Source organism: Leptopilina heterotoma, unplaced genomic scaffold, assembly GCF_015476425.1.
Source record: "Leptopilina heterotoma isolate Lh14 unplaced genomic scaffold, ASM1547642v1 Lhet_97, whole genome shotgun sequence".
Taxonomy (NCBI): Eukaryota; Metazoa; Arthropoda; class Insecta; order Hymenoptera; family Figitidae; genus Leptopilina; species Leptopilina heterotoma.
In genome coordinates this window covers 1,073,422-1,093,838 of record NW_025111203.1, presented here as the reverse complement: position 1 = coordinate 1,093,838, position 20,417 = coordinate 1,073,422, and the positions used below count along the sequence as shown (strand labels likewise).

General features: G+C 27.5%; 1 protein-coding gene across 1 annotated transcript in view; it reads left to right on the top strand.

Annotated features, from left to right (window-relative positions):
• The first annotated feature begins 2,765 nt into the window (after positions 1–2,765).
• Positions 2,766–20,417, top strand: part of LOC122512260 (DENN domain-containing protein Crag) — a 31,798-nt gene continuing 14,146 nt past the window's right edge. The window contains exons 1-8 of the mRNA XM_043628000.1: positions 2,766–3,167; positions 7,116–7,507; positions 7,740–8,339; positions 15,734–16,317; positions 16,401–16,638; positions 19,197–19,467; positions 19,544–19,635; positions 19,732–19,982. Of these exons, the coding sequence (XP_043483935.1) occupies positions 7,180–7,507; positions 7,740–8,339; positions 15,734–16,317; positions 16,401–16,638; positions 19,197–19,467; positions 19,544–19,635; positions 19,732–19,982 (2,364 nt within the window). The 5' untranslated portion in view covers positions 2,766–3,167; positions 7,116–7,179. The remainder of the gene's footprint in view (positions 3,168–7,115; positions 7,508–7,739; positions 8,340–15,733; positions 16,318–16,400; positions 16,639–19,196; positions 19,468–19,543; positions 19,636–19,731; positions 19,983–20,417) is intronic.

Sequence of the window (20,417 nt, the reverse complement as noted above, 5' to 3'; positions counted from 1 at the left end):
GATGAATTTTCACGGTCGGAAAATGTACTTTCATGGCGGGTATTTTTGAATAAGTAAATGTTGAAAAGGTTTTTACTTGAAAATTTATTTAAAAAAATGATTTTATCATAGAAATTTTTTTGAAATTTATGTTAAAAAACATGTTTTATTTTAAAAGTTATCAAATTTTAATTCAAAATGTTTTAATTTTCCAAAGAAGTGTAAAAAGCCTAATGTTTTTGAAATGCTAGTACAGACGGTAAAGAATTTCACTAAATAATCAGTGAAACTTCACTGATTAATTAGCGCATATACGCTGTTTTAAAATAGTGGCATACTTATCGCTGAGAATCAGTGAAATTTCGCTGATTCAGATTTAGAGAGTAATATAGGGGAGAGTCTCCAGTTGTGAGACACCTCCAGTTGTGAGACAGTCAATTTTTTTTAACATGCAATATTAAAAAGCCGATTGGTTTATATAAAAACATTTCTTTTTATATGAGCCAACTTTTTCGTGTACGCCGAAGCGGATATATAAACTGTTTTTGTTAAATACCAACACTGTGTGTGATAATCGACTAAAAAGCGTTTTTTCAATAAATGCAAAGTACTTTTTTTCCAAGTTAATTAATTGGAAAAGGTAAATGTAATGCATTTTCTTTTAGTGTTTTCCTTATATTTTGTGATGCAACATTGCATTGTTCCAATCTACGGTTGAAAATAATTTAATTTTCCTTTTTCAAAATAGCGCCAATTTCTGGGTGTGAGACACAGCATATCACCAGTTGTGAGACGGTGTCAACACCCATCTGGGCAGCATAAAAAATACGACTTTGCAGGCGCACTATTTAAATGTTGTTTTGATTCTTTTTTCTAGTATTTTTGGGCATGTCAAGTGGAAAAAAGTCAATTGATTCAGAAGAAATCAATTTTAATGCTCTTGTTGAAGCTATTAAATTGTGTTTATTTGATAGTCATATTTTGGCGAATAAATATTATTATTTAGTATATAATAATATATATTATTAATATATTTAATTATTTCTACTAAACATAACGTTTTATGTCAAACTTATTAAATTTTAGCAATTTTTAATGAGTGTCTCACAACTGGAGACATTTTTTTTTTTTTAAAAAGCGATGTGCTCGGAAAATGTATCGTAAAATTTTTTGAGTTCATCGAAACACTATACTTTCTTTTAATAAAAGTTGTGTATTTCTGTTACCTTTCGAACGGTATATTTTATTTACAATTTCGTTTGCCCGTTTACAATTTACGGGTCAAAAATGAAACCCGTCTCACAACTGGAGACTCTCCCCTACTTTTTGAGATTTGGTTGTTTAAATTTTGTGAAAGAAATTTAATCGATGGGCAGTGGGAAATAAGTATATGTTTATAGAATGAGTGTTTACAATAAAAATATTTTAAACAAATTTTAAGGAAATATATTTTTCAATTGTAATAATAACAGTTGAAGTGATTTTTTTTTCTTAAAATTATTATTTGACATTATTTATATTTTCAAAAATTAATGACTGACATAATTTCAAACTGTTCAATTTAGTGTAGATTCTATTTGTTATTTTCCAAAAAGTGAATGCTACCTAATTTTAAATTGTATTTTTATTGTTTAATGTAAAACGAATTTCAATAACCCTAAAAATGAGTGAGAGAAGGACATCAACATAGGTTTGTCTTTCTTCTACTCATGTTCACGATTACGCTTCTGATCAAGAATCTATTCTCATCTTACCACATATCTGCGCTCCAGTAACAATTTAGTGTCATTATAGGTAACTCTAGTGAAAATTTAGTAAAATTATAGTTAAAATTAAAAAATACTACTAAATCCCTAATTCAATAGGATATTTTAAAAGTTTATACCGCAGAATTATTTTCAGCCTTTATTTATTATTTTTATTATTTAGGCTTTAAAAAATACATATGACTATACAATAATATTTTATGTTCAATTGAGGCCTTGGATCCAATAACCCCGACTGACTGCTACCCGACTGGCATTAACGCGTGTCTCCGAGCGTCGGGCGAGTTATTGGATCCAAGGCCTCAATTGTAAATAATTTGTCAAAATAATATAATTTTTACTGTTCATGAAAGTTTATTATTAAACAAAATGAACAAATGAATAAATACAAACAATAAAATCAAATTATTTGTATTTAGTAAGGAATTAAGGTGCCGTCCCATGTCGGCGTAAAAACGTCAAAGCGTCGAAGCGTCGGCGTTAAAGTATGAGAGTGAACGAGATAGAGATATAAGGTTGTTTCTTTCACTCTCATGCATTTACGTTTTGACGCCGACGCTTTGACGTTTTTACGCCGACATGGGACGGCACCTTTAAGATGACTGAACTTTGAATTTTTTAAATTCTTAAAAATTCTCCTTAAGAGCGTTCGATGGTCTCTGAAATTTGTAGGTTATGTGCGACCTACACTTGTCGCCCTACAAAACGGTACTGCCTGGTTTAAATGACGTAAAATTGGTAAACAATCATTTTCCAACTAGTTTTTTTCTGCACACAAGCACTTTTTGCAAAATCTGAATGCGAACCATTGACACAAATCTTCTTAATTACTTAAATTCAAAATATTTTTTTTAATCCATGCAGAAACGCGGTTGCATATTCTCGAGAGAATTTGCTCAACATAAATTCTCGAGATTTCGGTGGAACTGCACCCTTAGGACAATTGAATTTAACATGTGAACTGACCGTAACTTCCCACTTGATAAAGTCCGACTAAGTATTGCATACTTTGTGGATTAAAATTAACACCCACAAAATTTATTTTTGTTAGTATTGAAAATGTGTTGAAATTAATGACTATTGTGTGTATTGTTCGAAAAGTCATCAACATTGAACTATTTTTTTCACTTAGAGAATATTGATACCATAATCGTTTATGAAAATTAATTTCAATTAATTTTTTTTCTACTTGTGACATGTCTATTCTTTTAACAAGAATTCATGACATTTTAAAGTTTATCTATTTTGATTAGAAGAAAGTGATTTAACATTTATGTGTAACGAGTGAATATTTGATATATTTATCTATCTCTTATTTATAAGTTAAGCTACTATGTTATTGTGATATGAATTTATTGACGATTAAGTGTGCACTACACGGGAACTAACCTAAAATTTCTAATTCGTACTTCGAGGAAAAAGGTAATGAATTTTTATCATGTTTCGATAATAGAATAAAACAATATTTTCATTTTTAATTTCTAATTGCCTAGATCTACTGCCTTCATTAGGAAAATAATAATCGTTTCACTGAAAGTCTGAAAATAGTAAATAATCAAAATGACGTTGTAACTATTGAATGTTGTTTTTAATTTACAATTTAATGTGACTATTTTTTTCTGGCACACTGAAAATTGTATTTTTTACTACGTTTTTTTTAAATGACAATATCAACTATATTGAAATGAAAATTATTTCATTCTTATTGGCATAGTTTCAAAAAAAGTCAGTTTCAATAAATGTCTGACGAGAAATGAACTTTGTTTCAACTCCCTTATTATTTCATCATTTCTAATAGGGCTTCTACGCTACTTACGAATTCGCAGAACAAAATTGCTCTAGAATGTTGCAGACGAACGATTCTTCTGAAAGACATACTTTTGAACTTTGGTTTTTCAATTAATTTTTTTTATTTCACATTCTTTCGTTTGGAAATACATTATTTTGAAATAGAAAATTTGCTTGGAAATTCCGTAAAATTAATTTTCTTTTAATATTTAAGTTTTATCATATTTACCGATTTGTGGTGGAAAGAGAAAAATATAATATAATCATTTTTTATAAAAGTGCATAAAATAGGTTATTTTGGAAGTATTACAAATAATGGGAACGCATTAATATTCCATAAAGATAATTATCTACAATTTTTGAAAAATAGAATTTTCTTTAACCGTACTTTCACTTCTGCGAATTTTTATATATTACATTTTTCATGTAAACGAATTTCCATAGTTACAACATTTTTTCATAATTAAAATTTTATTTGGCAGAATTTACTTTGGATCATTCAGACGAATTTTTAATAGATAGAAAAAATGTTATAAAGAATTCTTTTTTTGGCGAATTTTTATTTTTCGGAAATATTATTTGAGTGACTTTCTATATTATAAAAATTTCACTTAATCAGAATTTAAATGGACAGAATTTTTATTTAATAAAATTTTTATTTTCCAGAATGTTCATAATTTTATTTGACAGAATTTTTGTGTTCGAATTTTTATATAGGCGATTTTCCACTTTACCGACATTGCAAACTTACGAATGTTTATTTGACAGAAAATTAAATTTCTCCAACAAGGCTTCATAATTGAGACATGTTGTCCTTGTCTTACTAATGGAGCCTTGTTGCACAAATTAATTTACGGTTGTCACGTGTCAATAAATTCTGGGAAGTTTCAGGAAAAACATTTTTTTTCTATTAAGTCAGGGAAATGTCAGGAAAAAATTTTTTTGTCAGGAAAATTCCAAAAATTTTACCAAACAAAAACAGTTTATTAATTTTCAAGAAACAAAAAAAAATCTTGAGTTTGCCTTGTTTTATTAAAGTTAACACAATAATTTCCTGTTTTATTTGTGACGCGTCGCGAAGAAAAGCACCTAAGAAGCAAAAAACCGATTTTTGGATTATGATTGCTTCAGATAAATTAAAGATTACTTTTTAACTATCTGAACTCAAAATTAATTTTTATCAAATACTTATCTGAAATACTTTCGTAATAATGATTTACAAAACAGAAATTCATGCTAAGAGTTGATTTTCTCTTTCCTTTTTTCCTCCACCTGTAAAATTTTCGATATGTTTCTAAGGTGGTTTTCTTCGCGACGCGTCACATTCATTGATTTTATAAAAATAAAAAAAAGGTAAAAAATTACACGAATACATTCGGACAAGTGGTTTTTAATACAAAAATTACTTTAACGAAATCAATACGATTTTCTGTTCAGGGAGTTTATAAAATAATACAGAAAACAAAAATAAAAAATAACAAAACAGGAAGTCGTTTAATATTAATTTATAAACATTAAATAATAATTAAAATAATAAAGAATAATGGATATATTCTATCACTCAGTCGTATTAAATAGTAATAATATACAGAAAACAATAATGAGAATATACGAAGACTTTAAATAATAATTGAAAAACATCAAATAATAAGTAATTAATAAAAATACAGAAATAATGTAAACTGAGGATAAAACAAAATATGGAAACAATTAACTATTAATACAATATTAAAATTGAAATGAATATAAAAGAAAAACAAAAGTAAAAAAGAAAAAATAAACGTATCTTACCAGGGTTGCCACAGGTCAGGGAATTCAGGGAATGCAAGCAAAAGTCAAGAATTTTTTTAGTAAAAATACTAGAAAAAATTAAATTTTTAAAATTCATGAGAAAACTCTGAATTTTGATGTTTTTTTTGCCTCGTAAACTATGAAATTACAACGAATTTTAATACAAAATCTTCAATTTTTTCTATTTCTGACAATAATTTCTTTTTAAATAACTTAATTATTCAAGAACAAAATTATGACTTATAAATTATTTAGTAGTGAATAATTTTTACAATTTTCATAAATTATACTAGATTGGTAGAAGAATTCTAGTTAAAGATACTAAAAAAATTAAATTTTAAAAAGGTAACAAATTAATGATTCCAGAAATTCAATTATTTTCAAAAGTTATAAAAATTCTTCGCAGAATTTCAATAATGTTCAAAAATTGAAAAAAATTCTCGTCAAAATTTCAATTATATTTTTTAAAATTTTTAATAAAATTCTTTGCAAAATTTTACAGGAATTCAATTATTTATAAAAATTTTAAATAAATTTCTTCGAAATAATTCAATTATTTTCATAAATAATAAAATTTTCACAGGAATTCAATTATTTAAAATATAAAATTTTTCGAAAAACATTAATTATTTAAAAAGTTTTTTATAAAATTTGTCACAGGAATTCAATATTATTTAAAAAAAAGATAAAATTCTTCACAGTAGTTCAGTTATTTTTATATTAAATTCTTGGAAAATTTCTAATTATTTTCCGAAATTTAATAATTTTTATGTACTAAAAAATATACAAGAAAATATATAAAACATGATGTGGTGTAGATTTGTCAAGAGAATTTAAAAAAAAAATGTTAGAATTTTACAAAAAATTATTTTTCTATTTGTAAGATTGTTTTAAATTTTTTTGGTCCATGTTTGACGACCTGCATATTCTCAGAAAAAAATTACACATTAATGCTTATAAGTAATTCTCATTCTGTAGAAAATGACCTTTAAAATAAGCTTAAGATCATTAAAAAGCGTTCATTATTTTAGAAGTTATTTAAATTTTTGTAAAACATTGAAAATGAGGATTTTTAAAAAAAATATCTAAATAAAATATTGGTCAAATGACTTCTGAAATATCTTGTTCTTTTTAAAAATTTTATCATCTTTTGAAAAATAGAAAGAAAGAAATTTTAGTTTCCATAAATTTTATGTTTTAAAATGTTTTTCATTCACCTGAAAATGAGTGGTCTCTCAATTTTGACCGTTAGTGTAACTATCATAGATTTCGAAATAGAAATTGTTGAAAAAAGTGATTTAAAAGTTTAATTATAGTGAAGGAGAATAAAACGAAAAAATTCGGACAAATAGTTTTTAAAAATTAGTCTATGAAATTGCTGATGTAGATTAATATTAAATACGTGGGATTTAGAAAACGGTTCGTACATTTTGTTGTAAATAAAGTATTTTTGAAGAGCCCAAAAATAATTAAGCTAAATGCCTAAAAGAGAAAAAAAAAATGTTGAATTTTAAGAAATTCGGTTTTTGGAATTTTTGATAATTTTTGTTTTTTTCCTAAAGGGTGGAGACTATTCAAATAGTAATATTATACTACCGAACAGCTAATGGTAACTAATTATTAATTTTCCGGTCAAATTCAACTCCCGGCTATTTTCTGATTTTCCATATTGGTAGAAACACTGTTAAATGTATTGGTAGAAACTAAAACCCGTCGAAGACGGGTACGACAGCTAATATTCTTATAATATAAAATAATGATTTTCTCAAGTTTAAATTAAAATTTTTGCAGGCTCTTTCAGTCGAAAGCTTACAAATGAATTGTGTTTCATACTTATGACATACCAAAATTTACGATGGAGGAGAGAAGAGTGGCAGACTACTTTGTAGTTGCTGGCTTACCTGATCAAGATAATGATATTTATGAAGAAAACGATGTTTCAAACAATCTGGAAGATTGGTGCCAGGAAGGTACACATCTAAAGGACATTCATGTTCCGCCACCTATAACAGATTTGGCTGTTATATTTCCAACCCTCGGTGAAAGCTGTCCTGAAGGCTACTGCTTACTTAATAATACAGTCACTGGATTTCCCGCAGACTTAAACCATGGAAGCTTGCGAGCTAACGAATGTTACTTATGCTACAGAAGGGGGAGAGATAAACCACCATTGGTCGATATAGGTAAAATATTTTAATTAACACTCTTCTTTTTATAATTTTAAGCAAAAATTCAACTCAGGGCCTTAAAATCATAATTGAAGCTCCGGATCTTAAAAGGACACATTCACCATTTAAATCAATGCTACAAGTGCCCTTTTAAGATCCAGAGCCTTAATTTCATTCAAAAAAAAAGTTTACATTTTTTAATTTGTAATTCAAAGTGTCTAAGTTTGTTTCAATGAATTTTGTTCAGGTGTAATATACGATGGAAAAGAGCGAATAATGAAAGACGCTGAAATTGTAAAGGAGACGCCAACGGGACATGTGGCAAATGTTAATAATTCAACGTCGAGAATTTTTGTCACTTACAGACGAGCCAGCCGTAGAATGCCTTGTAATTCATTGGTCGTTACGGACATATGTATGATTTTGGCCAATAAAGGAGAGACGCCGCCGCACGCCTTTTGCATAATTAATAAAAATTTAAATAAAGGCATGTTGGGCAGCGATGTTTTCTTGTGTTACAAAAAGTCAATGAATCGTGAAAATTTGATATCTCTAAAACCAACAATACTCTATAAGTATCCAATATTGGATTACAATAATTTCGTATTTCCAAACTCTGTCGCAATGTTTTGCCTACCAATGGGTGCTACTATTGAATGCTGGCCGAAAATTGCCTGTAAACCAAAACCAGTTTTTTCTACATTTGTATTAACAGTAGCCGATGCTGCCCAAAAAATATATGGCTCCGCCATTACATTCTATGAAGAAATTGTGCCCGATTTGTACATTCCAAAGGAGAATGTTCAGCCGGAAAATTGGGAAACATCGAATGATAACCACAATATTGGTATTTCATGATTTTAAATTTATTTCATGATTATTATTGCAGGCTTCGCACTCATCTACTAAAACCTACTATTTACTACTTTTTTACGTTATGCTACTATTTGGGTACTTTTTAGATTTCAGCCACTAAAAGCTACTACTTCAGTTTTTTTAGAATTTCCACTACTTTAAATTCGCTAATACTAGTGTTGGGAATCAACACTTCATTAAGAAACAAGTTTTAATGAAAGAATTCAATTTTAATGTTCCATTGATAATACAATTGTTTGTGGCTAGTGTATGAAAGAAAAGTAACAATATTCTTTATTTAACTTTAACTGTGTAATGATTTGTTTGTGAAAGTGTATCAATGTCTTTACTGTAAAAGGCTTTGCAACAGACTAACAGACCGTGCATCCTTCGGTTCCTTCCGGGTCCTCAGATTTTGGTGACGTCAGGGAGTGCAATAAACACTCAGGTAGATCCGAGCTCCGTGTGGTGTATTTGTGTTAGTATATATATTATTGTTGCATTTCAACACCTTTCCTCAACGATAATATGTATACAAATTATTGAGATTTTAAACCGCACTTCTGTGATAATAGTTGTAGTCGAATTCTGTTTAGTGGTTTTGTAAGCATATCGGCTTTCATCTCTTCTGTGCAGCAGTATTCAAAAAGAATCTCCTCCTTGCTTCTCAAATCCTTGATGAAATGGAATTTTGTATCAATATGTTTCGTTCTGTTACTGAACTTCTTGTCTTGAATCATCTTTAAACAACTTTGATTGTCTTCGTAAATTAGTAGTGTAGGTTTTGTTAACAAAAAATCTTGCACTAATTTTTTGATCCAAAGTGCTTCCTGACATGCTTCTGTTAAAGCGATGTATTCGGCCTCAGTTGAGGACAGCGCGACACATGTTTGTTTCCGACATCCCCAGCTGATTGTAGCATTAAAAAATTCAAAAATGTAACCGCTGTTAGATTTTCTGTCACTGGGATTTTCCGCCCAATCTGCATCGGCGTAACCAGTGATCTTTCTTTCTCCGTCAAGTCCACCCAATATTAATTCGTAGTTCTTTGTTCCTTTCAGGTAGCGAACAACCCTCTTTAGTTCCGTCCAATCCGATGATAAAGGTTCCTTGTTGTATTGACTGAGAATTGTCACACTTGCAGCAATGTCGGGTCTTGTGTTTATTGCCACGTACAATAATGCTCCGATGAGTTGCTGGTATTTTTCACTTGTATCCATTGAAGGTTGATTTTCTCTAGCTTTTAAATACCCTGTATCCAAAGGTATACCTGATGGTTTTGCATCCTCTAGTCCAAATCTTCTTATAATGTTGTCAATGTAGTTTGTTTGTTTCATGCAGAAAAATCCCTCACTGTTCTTTCTTATTTCAATTCCCAGGTATTTTTTTAAAAGACCTAGATCGATTAATTCAAAATTGGTTTTTAAAAAATTTGCTGTTTCATCTATTTTATTTATGTTTTTTGAAACAATTAGAAAATCATCTACGTGTACAACAATGTAAATGATTTCATTTTCAATAATTTTTGTATATAAGCATGGATCCGCTTTGCCTTGTGAAAAATTGCAAGTATTCAAAGTGCTATTTAATTTTTCGTTCCATATCTTTGCTGATTGTTTCAAACCGTAAAGTCCCTTTTTTAGTTTGCAAACCAAATTTTGCTGTCCTGTTTTTTCATATCCTTCTGGTTGCTGCATGTAGATAACTTCATTTAAATTTCCATTCAGGAAAGCTGTTTTTGCGTCAAAATGCTTTACTGTTAAATTTTTCTTACCTGCTAGGGCTAGCAGTATTTTTAGGGTTGTTTGTCTTACTACAGGAGCAAAAACTTCATCGTAGTCAGTTCCGAATTTTTGGGAAAAACCTCGAGCAACGAGTCTTGCTTTGTATCGTTCAATTTTTCCCTCCGCACTTTGTTTAGTTTTAAAAACCCACTTGCAGGAAACAATATTTGCATCTTTCGGCGCAGGTACGATGTCCCAGGTATCGTTTCTTTTTAACGCGTTTATTTCCTCGTCCATTGCCCCTTTCCATTCTTCTTTATCGTCACTTGTCAATGCTTCCTTCAATGTTTTAGGATCTTCTTTTAAAATAGTGAGTTTTGACGTAGCCGTATACCAATTTGGTGGTACACCTTTATTTATCCTTCCCGATTGTCTCGTTTTGATTTCATCGGATTTTTCTTGATTGTTTTTATCTTCTTCTAATTCTTCATTGCTGGTTTCTGTTGATGTTTCCCACATTTCTTCTGTTTCCTCGTTGATTTCATTAATGCTTGATGGTAATACAATTTCCGTTGGGTGTGTGCCTTTTATTGCATCTATCTTGTCAAGAAAAATCACATCGCGACTTATTTTTACTCGATTAGTTCCTTTTTGTAGAAATCTAAAACCTTTTGACTCTTCTGAATATCCGATAAAGGTTAATTTTTCTGCTTTATCATCCAACTTTCTTCTTTGTTCTTTGGGCACTTGGATGTATGCATCGCAACCGAAAACATGCAAATTTTTTACATTAGGTTTCTGGGAGTACCATAATTCATACGGAGTTTTCTCTGTTGCTCTTGTGGGGAGGCGATTCTGTAAAAAATTTGCTGTGCTTACAGCTTCGGCCCAATACTTTTTCTCTAAATTGCTGTCCAGTAACATACATCTTGCCATTTCCATTAGTGAACGGTTTTTTCGTTCGGCAACTCCGTTCTGCTGTGGAGTATATGGGACAGTATACTGTATTTTTATTCCTTGATTTGTCAAATAGTTTTGTAGGTCTGCGTTCACATATTCCTTTCCTCGATCCGACCTTATGCACTTAGGAATTCTGTTGTTTTGTGTTTTCACCAGTTCAAGAAATTGTTTAATACAAGTTGTTACCTCATCCTTAGTTTTTAAGAAATATACAAAACTAAACCTTGAGTAGTCGTCTATAATTGTCATTACATATCTTTTATTAGATGGGGTTAATGTTTGCATTGGTCCGCAAACATCTGTGTGAATGAGTTCGAGAATTTCTTTCGTCTTAATTATGTTTTCCTTTTGAAAAGGTTGTCTGGCCATTTTTCCTTTTATGCAGCATTCACAGATTTCTTTCCTTCCACAGTTGTTTATGGTTATTCCTGTGGCTAATCCCTTTACTGCGAGGTCCATAATTGCACTTGGATCCCTATGCCCAAAACGTCTGTGCCAGGCATGTTGACAATTGTCTCCATGTACCGCGTTTATTACTGTATGGGCCTTCTCAACAACCGTTTCCAACGAATATAAATCTTCCTTGCTTTTTCCTAAACGCGCACAAGCAATCACTTTTCCACTTTTTACAATTTTACAGTCACTGTCCTTGAAATTCACTTCAAAACCTTCTTTGTTCAGTTTTTTCACTGAAAGTAAATTTGATCCAAACGATGGAACATAGAGCACGTCCCGCACTTTCACTTTAATAACCTTATTGTCAACGATGCAGTTTAACATTCCTGAGCCTATACCTTTTACTTCACTTTTTTTACTGCTGTCCGCCAACTGTACAAATCCTTTAGCTTCCGAGTTAAATTCTGTAAAAAATTCCTTAGAACTGCACATATGACTTGTTGCTCCTGAGTCCACATACCAAAAAACATGCTTACTTTTTTCATTGACACCTAAACATGATTCTTTAAATGATGTTTCCTCTATTTTAGCTATGAATAGAAATTCATCTTCTATTTCCTGTTTCGCAGTCACTGTGTTGGCTTTACCTTGTGCTTCCTTTCCTGCTTTCCATCTTTTATATTGAAAACACTCCTTTTTGAAATGTCCCGGTTTTTCGCAAAAATAACATTCCTTTCTGGACTGATTTTTGAAGTTAGCTTTCATTGCAGAATCAGAATCTGTAACTTCTGCTCCTTGGCTTTCTTTACGCCTTCTGTATTCGTCAATTACTCTTCCTTTTACGAATTCAAAAGTAAAATCAGTCTCGTTCCTACATTCTAAACTAGTGGTTAAATTACTGAATGAGTCTGGTAAACTGTTCAGCAAAAGTGAAGCTTTTAACTTATCCTTTAATTCTTCACCTAGAGCTGCTAGTTTATCTACCAATATCAACATTTCCGATACGTGTGTCTCTACATCTCCACCTTCTGCAAGCTGATGTCTAAAAATCCTTTTGTATAGAAAAATTGTATTAGATAACGTTGCCTTTTGGTGGTGTTCTTTTAGCATGTCCCATGCCTCTCGTGCAGTCTTCGTACCTTTGATGTGCAATAGTTGATTGTCTTCAATGAGAAGACCAATTGTCGCACGTGCTTTGTCGTCCTTTTTTGTCCACGTTAAGGTCACAGGATTTGGGGCTGTATCCTTAATTACTTCCCACAGTTCTTCTCTTATCAATAACAACTCTAATTTTTGGCTCCATATAGAGTAATTTTCTCCGTCCAACTTTTGTACACTTGATCGAAGGAAATCCATTTTCTTCAGCACTTTAATAAAAGGGGGGTTGCACTGTAGGGTTGCACTGTACGCTGTTAACAGATCACATACACATGTAAGCTATTCCAATTCCTAAACTCACAAGTTTCTGTTTTACTGTTTTTTACTTTTCACTTTGTACACTAGGCTCTGGGCCCATAACCTGTTGGGAATCAACACTTCATTAAGAAACAAGTTTTAATGAAAGAATTCAATTTTAATGTTCCATTGATAATACAATTGTTTGTGGCTAGTGTATGAAAGAAAAGTAACAATATTCTTTATTTAACTTTAACTGTGTAATGATTTGTTTGTGAAAGTGTATCAATGTCTTTACTGTAAAAGGCTTTGCAACAGACTAACAGACCGTGCATCCTTCGGTTCCTTCCGGGTCCTCAGATTTTGGTGACGTCAGGGAGTGCAATAAACACTCAGGTAGATCCGAGCTCCGTGTGGTGTATTTGTGTTAGTATATATATTATTGTTGCATTTCAACAACTAGAAATCAAAAAACTACTCTCAAAAATTATAATCAAATTCTTTAAAACGATTCAATTATTTTCAAAAAATATTCAAAATTCAATTATTTCCAATATCTAGTATTTTCATAAAATTTCGCAAAAGAAAAATTGATAAAATTCATCCAAAATTCAATTATTTTCACAAATAAAAAAATTTCCACAGGAATTCAATTAATTTCGAATAGCATTTTCAAAAAAATTTCGAAAAAATCAATTATTAAACAAAATTTTTATACAATTCTAAGCAAGAATTCAATTACTTTCATAAATAATAAAACTCATAAAAGAATTTCAATTATTTTTAATACTATTTTTAATTAATTAATCGAAAAATTCAATTATTTTCATAAATAAAGTTTTCCAGAAGAATTCAATTATTCAAAATAAAAATTCCATAATATTTATTATATTTCGAAACAATTAATTATTTAAAACAATGTTTATACAACTTTTATAAAGAATTCAATTATTTATAAAAATACCAAAAGTTTTTTAAAGAAATTCAATTCTTATTAATATTTTAATAAAATTTCTCGCAATAATTCAATTATTTTCATAAATAATAAAATTCTTCTCAGAAATTCAATTATTTATAAAAATTCTATTACTTTTAAAAGTAATAAATTTTTTTTTGGAAATTCCATTATTTTAAAAAATTCTAACAAAATCGTACGCAATAATTCAATTCTTTTCATGAATAATAAAAATTTCCTATTAATTCAATTATTTAAATTAGAATTTGATTAAAAATAAGTCGAAAGAAATCAATTATTAAAAAAAAGGTTTTTTTTTAATTCTTTAGAAGAATTAAATTATTTACAAAAATTTTAGAATTTTTCACAGGAATTCATTTATTTTCAAATATTTTAATAAAATTGTTCGAAAGAAATCAATTATTTTAAATACAATATTACTTAAATGTTTTTGAAATAATTCAATTATTCTTTTGGATTTTAAAAAAACCCAGAATTCAATTATTTACACAAATAATTCTTTGAAAGAAGTCAATTATGTAAAATTCAATTATTTTCATAGATAACAATATTCATCACAAGAATTCAATTATTTTTAAACGTGAAAAATTTATTCTCAGGAATTCAATTATTTTTGAAAATTTTAATAAAATTCTTAGCAACTATTCAATTATTTTCATAAATAATAAAATTCACCGCAGAATTTCAATTATTCTTAATACAATTTTACAGGAATTGATACGAAAAAGTAATTATTCTAAAAAATTTAATTTCAATTCCTCAAAAAATCAATTATTTAAAGAAATGTTTTTTTTTAAATTCTTTGGAAGCATTTCAAAATTCTTCTTAGAAATTGAATTATTTTTGAAAATTTTTAAAACATCTAGTAGAAATTCCAATTATCTTTAGAAATTTTCAATTTTTATTTTTTTTATTAAAGTTCTTCGCAAAATTTAAATTATTTTCAAGAAGTTTTCCTCAATTGATTGTTTTTTTTGCAAAAAATTTTTCCAAATTCCAAAAGAATTCAATTATTTAAAAAAATGTTAATAAAATTCTTGTTAAGAATTCAATTATTTTCATAAATAATAAAATTATTTTTAGAAATTCAATTATTTTTAAAAGTAATGAAACTTTTCTGAGAAATTTAATTATTTTTGATATAATTTTAATTTCATGATATCAATTTTAATGGAATTCCTAAAAAAAAAAAGAATTTTTTACAGGAATTCAATTATTTTCAAATATTTTATTAAAATTGTTCGAAAGAAATTCTTTTAGATTTTAATATAATTCTTCTCAAGAATTGAATTATTTATTTAAATAATTTTTCAAATAATTCAATTATGACCATAAATAACAGTATTCATCACAAGAATACAATTATTTTCGAAAATTCTAATAAAATCTTTCGCAAGAATTCAATTATTTTAATAAATAATAAAATGCTTTTTAGAAATTCAATTATTTAAAAAAAAATTTGTAACAATCTTCGTAAGAAGTCAATTGTTTTCATGAATAATAAAAATTTCCCAGGAATTTAATTATTTAAATTTTTGTTTAAAAATAAATCGAAAAAAATCAATTATTTAAAAATTTTTATAAAATTCTTCGCAAGAATTAAATTATTATTATTATAAATATTTAAATTCTTTCATGAATAATAAAATTCGTCGCAGGAATTGAATTTATTAGCAGGATAAGAAGGAAGTAAATATTTTTGATGAAAATTAGAAAAAAGTCAGGAAAATAAAATATAGAATGAAATTTTTGTCAGTTTTGTGAAGTGTCTAAAATGAGTTTTTTTTTTTGTCATTGAGTTTAATTTTCGATAGCTACGTTTTTACTACTTTTTTTTAGTTTGAAAGCTACTTTTTAAAATTAATTATCGAGTGCGAAGTCTGTTATTATTATTATTATTGTCAGTTAATGTGTAATTGTTATACTTTTTCGCAGATGAAACTTTAGATGTATCAAATAAATCACAAAGTCAATTGAAAGTTATTAAGAAATTTGGTATTCTTAAGAAATTGAACGCAAGTCAAATGGAAAAATTGCAATATGTTGATCCTGATACACAGTCGTTAAATTTGAGTAAATCCATTTGTATTTTATCTCATTGGCCATTTTTTGATACTTTTGAGAAGTTTTTAGTTTTTTTACATAGTATGGTTGATGGCAAACCACAGAATATTCATATAGAAAAGTACATATCATACTTTTTGTGTGACATACCTTTTCCCAGTGCTCAGAGGCCAAGAATACTTGTACAGTTAAGTAGTCAGGATCGTTTAATTTTAACCCAACCAGAGGACTTAGCTTTGCCAAGGTCTGGTGCAAGTTTTAGACAATTGTTAATGAATTTAGGTCCTGACAATTGCATGCTGATTTTACTTTTAATATTGACAGAACAAAAAATTCTAGTTCATTCATTGAGACCAGATGTACTTACATCTGTGAGTGAAGCAATTGCCATGATATTATTTCCATTCAAGTGGCAATGTCCATATATACCGCTGTGCCCTTTAGGTTTAGCTGAAGTAAGTAGCATCATTTTATTTATTTGCCTTTTATTTGCCTTTTTTGCCCATGATGTTAAATTAATGATGTCATTTTTGTACAGGTTTTACATGCTCCATTGCCATTCCTCATTGGTGTAGATTCTCGATTTTTTGATTTATACGATCCGCCCAATGATGTCAACTGTGTTAATTTGGACACCAATAATATAGCTGTTTGTGATGACAAAAAATATTTAAGTATTAAACTGTTACCTAAAAAAGGAGCAAGAATGCTTAGAAGCCTATTGGAACTTTTGTATTCAAAGCTGATTTCTCTTGGGAAAAACTATTCACATAGAGGTAAGTAAATTTAAGGTAGAAGTGTATTTAATTTACCTTTAATTTTCATTTTTGAAGCTATGTTCAAAACAAACTATGATTAAATAGGCTGTATCTTTTTTCTAATTATTATTGAAGTAAATTTCTTTTTAATTATGATGCATTAAGAAATATAAGAAAATGTCCAATTTCAATTTTACAGCATAATGTATCAAAGATATAATATTTTTAATGACATGACGCACGAACAAAAATGTCCGTTTTTTCGTAGTAATGACCAATTTTAAAATTAACAGAATTTAAAAATTTGTGTGTTTTAATATTATTATAACTATAATAATCATATATTCGAAGACAGGGAATTCAGGGAACATTTATGAATTTTCATTAAAAGTATTGAAAAAAAATAAAATTTTTAGAATTCATAAGAAAATTCTTAATTTTGGTCTCTTTTTTGTTTGCCTCATGAACTGTGGAATTACCACGAATTCTAATTCAAAAGCTTCAAATTTTTATATTTCTGACAGTTATTTCTTTTCAAATAACTTAATTCTTGAAGAACAATCATAAAATCATTACTTAGAAATTATTTAATGAATAAATTTTTCTTAAATATTTTAAAATTAATTGAATTTTAAAAGAGTTGCCTTTACAATTTTCCTAAATAGAAGAACTTTAAAAGGTTTTAATTTTAAATTTAATAAAAATTCCAATTTTTAATAAACTTTATTCGAAATTTTAAAGAACTTAGATTTTTGACAAATTTTAATAATTGAAATTCTTTTGAAATTAGTTCAAGTTTTTAATATATATTTAATTAATTATTAAAAATAATAATGTATTTATAGAAGAATTTTAATTAAAAACGCTAAAAAAATCGAATTTTGAAGAATTTACAAATGATTGCAGAAATTCAATTATTTTCAAAAGTAATAAAATTCTTATCACAAAATTCAATTATTTTCAAAATTTTTCCTAAATTCAATAATTTTCAATATCTACTATTTTAATAAAATTTTCCAAAAGAATTGAATTATTTCAAAAAAATGTTGTTAAAATTCTATGCAAGCATTTGATTATTTTCATAAATACTCAAAATTCTGCAAGAATTCAATTATTTATAAATTTTTTATAAATTTCTTAGCAATAATTCAATTGTTTACAAATTTTTTCGCAATAATTCAATTATTTTCAAAAGTAATAAATTTTTTTACAGGGATTCAATTACTTTCATAAATAATAACATTCTTTTTATGAATTCAATTACTTTTTAAACAATTTTTATCGAATTCCTCAAAAATGTAATTATTCTTAAAAATTCTTAAAAATTTTATTAAAATTTGTCAAGAGAATTAAATTAGTTAAAAATTTGCTGACAAAATTCTGTATAAGAATTAAATTTTAAGAAACATTCAATTATTCAATAAATTATTTATTTTTGTACTTAAATAATATAATTCTTGTAGAATTTTCTAATAAAAATTTATTTAAAAATTAATTTTAGATAAAATTTTGGATAATAATTGGATTTTAAAAGAATTAAAGCTTGAATTTTTTAAAATGCCTGAATTTTTTAAAATAATTGAATTTTGAAAAGATTTTAAATTAAAATCTTAGAAAATATGATTTTTTCATACTTGTAACTAACAATTCTGTACAATTAATTATTTTGAAAAAGTATAATTTAACTTTTTCTTTTAATTATCTAAAGTTTTTATTTTCTAATGTATCTATATTTAATTGAAGAATTTACGAATAATGAAAATTTCGAGAAATTGGATTGTAAAAAAATCGATTTTAAAATTTTCAAAGAACTTTTTCAAAAATTAATAAAAATAATTGATTTAGAGAAGAATTTTAGTTAAAAATTTTAGAAAATAATAATTGAATTGGAAATGATGAAAATGATTTTGATAAAGTTACAGTAACAATATTTTTATAATATGAAATAATAATTTTATCACTCGGTCATCTTAAATTATTATAAGTTGTTTAGTTTAAAAAAGGTTTGAATTTAAAATTTTTTAAAATCCTAATTCCTACGTAAAATAATAAGAATTAAATATATTTATTTAAAAAAGATGTTTTTTCGAATAATTTTACAATTACATAGAAATTTGTAAATTTGTAAATAAATGTAATAGAATATTTTGTTGAGTAAAATTTTTTTCTTTATTTTTAAAAACTTTGAATTTTATTAAAACAATTGTAACTGAGAAATTGAAATGATGCAAAATACAAAAATATTAAGAAACGGGAAAATATTTCATATTTTGTCAAACAATATTTTTTAAAGAAAAAAAAACAAGCATACACATAAACTAATTTCCAATTGCAGATAGAATAAATGAATGAAAGACAGAATTATTAGATTATTATAGTTAACAATTTCGTCAAGAAACTACCAATTTTATATTAAAAACAAATAATTTAGTCGATTCACCGAGAATATACTTTTACAATAAGTATTTTAATATTCCAAAAAGAGAGTAATTATGAGAGCGTTTTTTGAACTGAGCTCCAAGAATTAAAGTGATTTATTGTGATATTTAAATAATCCCAAATATTAATTCTATTAGATAAAGGCGATGAAGATTTCAGTGTGGATAAAGAGTTCCAACAAAAACGAAAGGAACAAGTTCTAGAACTTGAGATACAAGACGCTTTTTTAAGATTCATGGCAATGATATTAAAGGGTTATCGTTCATTTTTGTTACCAATTACGAAAGCACCAACTGTTGGGTCCACAGATCCTACGAGTTTATTTAACATGCAAGCTTTCTTAAGAAGTCGAGACAAAGCTCATGCCAAGTTTTACAGTATGCTCGTAAGAACCCAAATGTTTATCAGGTAATAAGAATCTTCTATTTTTTACCAATTTGTCACAGTACTCAAATTTTTAATCATTATTATTCATTTAATGCAGATTCATTGAAGAAAGGAGTTTTGTTTCTGACATGGATATGGCTGGTTTAGCGTTTTTTGATGAGTGCACTGAACGCGTTGACGAGGAGAACGGTAGGATAACAAAAAATTTGACTGCTTTTTTTTCACGTGAGATAGAATTTATATAGAATTTATTTGTTAGTTCAAATGTTTTCTTTTTAATTTCAGTGATGCTTTTGGAATTAGATGAATCTCAACACAGTGAACGCACTGTTTTTATTCCACCTCCAGAAGCTGCAACAAATGTACAGCAGATAATTTATGATACATTTAAATTAAATCCTGATTTAATGAAACCCCAAAAACATGTCAATTTGAAAAATCCAGTTTTCAGTGATTTTACAATTGTGCCTGGCAGTCCGATGGCTCGCAGAACAAAACATGAAATTAAAATTGCCCAAAAGATGGCCAGAAAGCAGGTAATGTTTCATGCAAAATTTTTCTTTTTAGTGTTTATTAATTTCCAGACAAATATTTAATTTTTTAGACAGGTGTCAAGTAGATTTTTAATTGTAAAACTGTTTTAGAAATTGATTTAAAAAAATCATACTTTTGGTACTTAATCCATAAAATATTACAAAAAGTTTTCCGCCATATTGAATTTTTAAAATCGGACAATTATTATTTAACTTTCACTTTCATTAATTCTTAGAATCTTACAACCTTAATAAATTATTAAGGTGTCTACTGGTCCTTGAAGTCCTGGAATTCCTGGAAATGTCCTGGATTTTTAACTTTTGTCCTTGAATTTTCCATATTTTGCTTTTCTATATTCAATAATTTTAAAATTTTACTCAAATTTTAAAAAATAATGATCCATCCATATTACACAGGTTTGCCACAAAATTTTAATT